Genomic DNA, 4,951 nt, shown 5'->3' on the forward strand with positions numbered 1-4,951 from the left:
TCTTCTTCCACATTTGATTTTATTATATGAAGTGTTTGATTGTGTGTGGCACCACAGACGTGACGTTTCTGTGGTGAACCTGAACCTCCACTCTCTTCCCCCCCTCCCTCCAGACTACAACAAAAGTGCAAAATCTCCTTCTCAGTCACTGACACATTACATGTCTTGCAGAAAGTCTCCCTCGAGTCACGCTAACCCTCAGCTGTGAGATGAACATTAGTCGCCGGCTCCGACCGACACATAAGACACATGGAGTTCATGTAAACAGAAAGACGAGCAGCAGCGAACAATTAGGAAGACTCAAACATCTTCTTCCTATCGGCTTTGTCCTCAATGTTCTTACGCCAGTCACCCACTGCTTCTGCTGGCTGTGGAACACAGAAACATCTTTTTCTAATAGCAATAAATATGTCTTCGAAAGCATCACAGACATAAGAACAGTGATAATAGTTTTGTGTTCTACATAGGGCGAAATTTTGATCAAAACTTGTGTCTCACCTCCTCTTTGACCTCCTTCTTGACCTGCTTCAGGTTGGCCCTCAGGTCCATGTTGACCGTGTGTTTGGAGCCCAGCAGAGCCTTCAGCATGGCGTCGGCGGACATACGCACCTTCTTCAGGGCGGGCTTCTTCACTCCAACCAGATCCACCACTTTGATCTTCAGATCCTCAATCTATGAACAAATATGACACTTGATTTTTCTGCTCTTTCGATTTTTGCTGTGTTTTTGTGGTCACATGTGACCCACCTCTTTGTCTGCCTTTTGGACTTTGGCCTCAATGTCGTACCTTTCCTCATCTATCTTATCTATGGCAGCATGGATCTTCTTGCAGAGCTCCTGTTGACACAAATAATCAAAAATAATATATAAGATAATAACTTTTTCACCTGGACTGTTTTATATCAAATCTAATGAAAAATGAAAACTCTTGTCATGAAGGAAGATCCGCAGCAGAGCTCATGTTACAGTGTGGACTTGTATTGATTTCTACAACATTGCAACCACCTCTTTAGTTTGTGTTCTAACTAACACACACTAAAGATGTTATAAAAGTTACATTTATAAGCAATGTAACTTTTAGAAGAACCATGTTTTATGTGGTTCCATGTCTTAAAATGGAGCCATATTATAAGTTCAGGATGCTTGTACAACATGGAACAAGGACAATTGACTGTGTTCATCTATCAAATTCTGATTTGTTGGTGAATGTAGATGGAAAAACAGAAAAAAGAAAAGAAAGAAATGGGCTGACAAAGATTTTGTTCTGGAAACTGGATATGTGTGCTCTGTCATTCCACCACCATGTTGCCATGATTCATAGTTACATCTACTTATGGAAACTCCATCACCTCTAGGATTTTGTTGTTCAGAGGTCAGAATCTGAACTTACTTAAACTTGAACAATCAAGAAACCTTTGTGGTACTTTTAGGTCTACTGTCTGCCTTCAGCAAACGTTGCCCTTTTGTATTCTTCAATGGCTGGACTTACTTCCCTTCCTATATTTCCAGACCTATCAAAATCTTAGATCTGGAAATATCTTCATACAAATTTGTGGTGTTTGCGGCCAGATGTCTCACCATGAGCGTAGCCTGATCTCCATTCGTGTCTGGAGGAGGACAGTTCTCAGCCATGTAGGCCTCTTTGGCCTCGGCTCTCTCTTTCTTTTCATTCTCCAGCCAAGTCTGAGCCACCTGCAGGACCAGGCTCTGTAGAAGGAAACAACACCAAACACACAATTCAGTTTTATTTCTTCTGTCATCCTAATTTATCTGGATCTGTAAATTGAATTTACAGATCAGACCAGTGTTGTATGGATATTCATTTTGTCTTGATTAATTAACTGTATACAAGTTGTTGATTTCCCAATTTCTGTAGCAGTGTGTGTGTGTGTGTGTGTGTGTGTGTGTGTGTGTGTGTTGATACCTTTAGGTGGTGCCGACGGCTGGATGTCATCTTTTTTCTGTTTGGACAGATTTTTCATAGTTACAATGTCACTGTTGAGAAAAAACTGAAACTTTCCAAAATGCATTTTCTTAAAAAAAAAAAACAAGAACTGTGAAACAGCTAATCAGTTTAACGGTTTGGGTAGAGATTGCAAACTGGAAACGGTCATGAGAGAAAACTTTTTAACTTACTCAGACATCTTGATGGCGTTTGTAGTTCACAATCTGCATCAAAACACACATGAATTACAGGAAATTTATGAGTGCATTTGGCTTCTGCTGCTGGAGCCAAGAACATCAGCTGTCTGAGATCAGCATGACGGACACTGATGCACAGCAGAATTTGTAACGTAACACGATCTGTGGCTGCAGCTGAGAAACAGCAACATAGACGAAACTAAACTGGGAAGATCCAGCTAGGGTGTCACTTCTTTTTCAGACACCATCCGATCATGTGAAATCCTTCTATACAGCAATGCAGACGGCGAAGGTCCAACATGTTGCTTTTATGTTCAATTAATGGATGGTCCATGACGATGAAACGAAGATTGTCCAATGAGGTCACATTACATTTTTTTATCAGCATGTTGAGAAAAATGTCTCAAGTAAAAATAACTATCCAAATATTTATTAGCATTATGGTTGTCATTGCTTTTTAAAAGGGTAGAAGTACATTTTATTTCAAACTTAGCTGAAGTATTCACCACCAAATGCATTATTTTTAGGAACATTAAGTAAACAGAATCTGAATTTCTACATTTGAATCTAAAAGCAAAAAAAGGCAAAAAAATCAATCAGCAAAATGAATCAAAATTTCCTCAATGTCAACTGATAGCATTGAAGGAAATGTCATTGAGAAAAACATACACGCTTACGAACCCTTTCCAAAAAACACAGACATTTTGGAATTATATAAGCCCTTCGTTAAATTGCTTTAACGAAGGGCTTATATAATCAAAACATTATCTTTTTAAAAAAAATGTTCTGATTGACAAACATTATTTAAAAGAAATACAAGCAGAACAGGTATAAAATGTTTAAGGTTCCCATTTCATCCTGCTGAGCTGAAAACTAATTTTGAAACACATTAAGGTAAAAAATGAAGAAAGCTGCATGTGTCCTAGAAGCTCGGCGAGCGAGAGGTTAGGGAGTCAGAATTGGTCAAAAGTGAAGCAGCCTGAAATGATGTCACCTAAAGACACAATTAGGTGAAGTAAAGGATGCTGCTCTCAAAAAGGCTGGAGAAAGTAAAAATATGGAAAAGTTCTCACCTATTGAGAGAGAGGGAAGGAGGTCAAGACACACTTGTTGGAAGAAAAGCAGACACTGCCAAAGCCACGGACAGAGAAAAATGAAATACGTATATATGGTGGTCTGAGATGCCTCAGCAGAATGCTGAGAACCTCTTTATGGAAATGAATTTCAAAGTCAGACCAATGACCCTGCGAGCTCCTGAAATACACCCTGCCCAGCCCCACGGCAAGCCGCCCCCGTCTTCCCACTGAGCTCACGGCTCCTTCCACCAACTTTACTGTCAATGGATAACCAGACATTACTCGCATAGAAACGTTCAGATAGAAGAAGAGCAAAATGTTGCTTCTTTGCAAGTGAGCAGAGTACAATAGCTAACTGGCTAATTACTCATTTGTCTGGTAGACAAGCCAACGTCAGTGTTGGTGAATATCAGTGCTTGCCGTCACCCAGTGCTTCTACCTCCACCACATTCATGTCCCAAAGCTAATCCATCAAATTCGATTTGCCGAAGCTGTATAATCCCCTTTTTACGACCCTTTTTTGTGATGTAGAAACCTGAAACTTGGGCTTCAGGAGCCTTCGGGTCTTATGTTGCTACCTAAACCTCACCGTGTGCCTCTCATGTTCCTATAACACTTAAAGCATCTGCAGTGTTCCCTCAATGCAGCAAAGTCTGAACAAATGCATCTTCCCCAACCACAAAGATCTCTTCAGGCACAGAGACAAAGGCATGTCGGACTGAAATCCTCATGTTCAACGGTTGGGGTTCCAAAAGACGCTTATGGCAATATTGTCGCAGTTCGTTTAATTGATATTTTACTGGAAATGATCAGAGTAAAGCCTACATTCTGTTATGTATCTATTTGTCAATAATCACCAGTGTATCAGTTTGAATTATCAGAATTATCAAGTAAATAAAAGCAGCAACAAACAAAATTACTCATTTTTCAAAACATTTATTTCTACTGCTTTCATAAAAACTGGTGCATTCTGATGTGATATTTCCAGTATCACCAGTAGTTCTACTCTCACAGGAGAATAGTGTGATCACTGACAATTAGAAAAGCAAGACAGAGTGCCCCGCTCTGGGCCCTGACCGGGGGAAAAGAGGTGCACTCAGACCTGTCTGCCCTGCTATCATCCGCCAAAGTTCTGCAAAATTTTAGGAAGACTCAAACATCTTCTTCCTGCCGGCCTTGTCCTCAATGTTCTTACGCCAATCGATCGCTTCTGTTGGCTGGATCAGACAACACGGAATTGTTCATACACAGAACTGACAGAACACATCTAGCGCTTGCAACAAGTTACAACTCAACTGATTTCTGTGAAATGAAAAAATATCTCCATTGATTTCTTTACAGTTTCTTGGCTGGAAAAGTCTTGTGTTGTTTACTGTAGAAAATGTCCTGTACCACTTTTAAAAAAAGTATGATTACTACTCTTAATTTGTTATTAGTTGAAAAAAGAGGATTGTACATAAAGTGCAACACGTAGCAATGGCTAAAGGTGCAAAACCGGGAAAACCTTTTCTTTGTCAGAGCTTTGAGCCTCACCTCCTCTTTGACCTCCTTCTTGACCTGCTTCAGGTTGGCCCTCAGGTCCATGTTGACCGTGTGTTTGGAGCCCAGCAGAGCCTTCAGCATGGCGTCGGCGGACATACGCACCTTCTTCAGGGCGGGCTTCTTCACTCCAACCAGATCCACCACCTTCAGCTTTAGATCCTCAGTCTGGGGCCAGAGAAATGCTTTTTCAC

General features: G+C 40.6%; 1 protein-coding gene across 1 annotated transcript; it reads right to left on the bottom strand.

Moving 5' to 3' along the window:
- LOC129353385 (troponin I, fast skeletal muscle-like) lies at positions 1-3,321 on the bottom strand. The gene is made up of 7 exons (XM_055022693.1): positions 3,216-3,321; positions 2,137-2,169; positions 1,925-1,961; positions 1,579-1,707; positions 748-837; positions 499-672; positions 1-368 (listed from the first exon to the last, which is right to left on the bottom strand). Exons 2-7 carry the CDS (start codon positions 2,142-2,144, stop codon positions 291-293), a joined length of 516 nt encoding a protein of 171 aa, XP_054878668.1. The 5' UTR covers positions 2,145-2,169; positions 3,216-3,321; the 3' UTR covers positions 1-290.
- Positions 3,322-4,951: the final 1,630 nt, after the last annotated feature.

This window comes from Poeciliopsis prolifica, unplaced genomic scaffold, assembly GCF_027474105.1.
Source record: "Poeciliopsis prolifica strain line A6 unplaced genomic scaffold, Auburn_PproV2 SCAFFOLD089, whole genome shotgun sequence".
Taxonomy (NCBI): domain Eukaryota; kingdom Metazoa; phylum Chordata; class Actinopteri; order Cyprinodontiformes; family Poeciliidae; genus Poeciliopsis; species Poeciliopsis prolifica.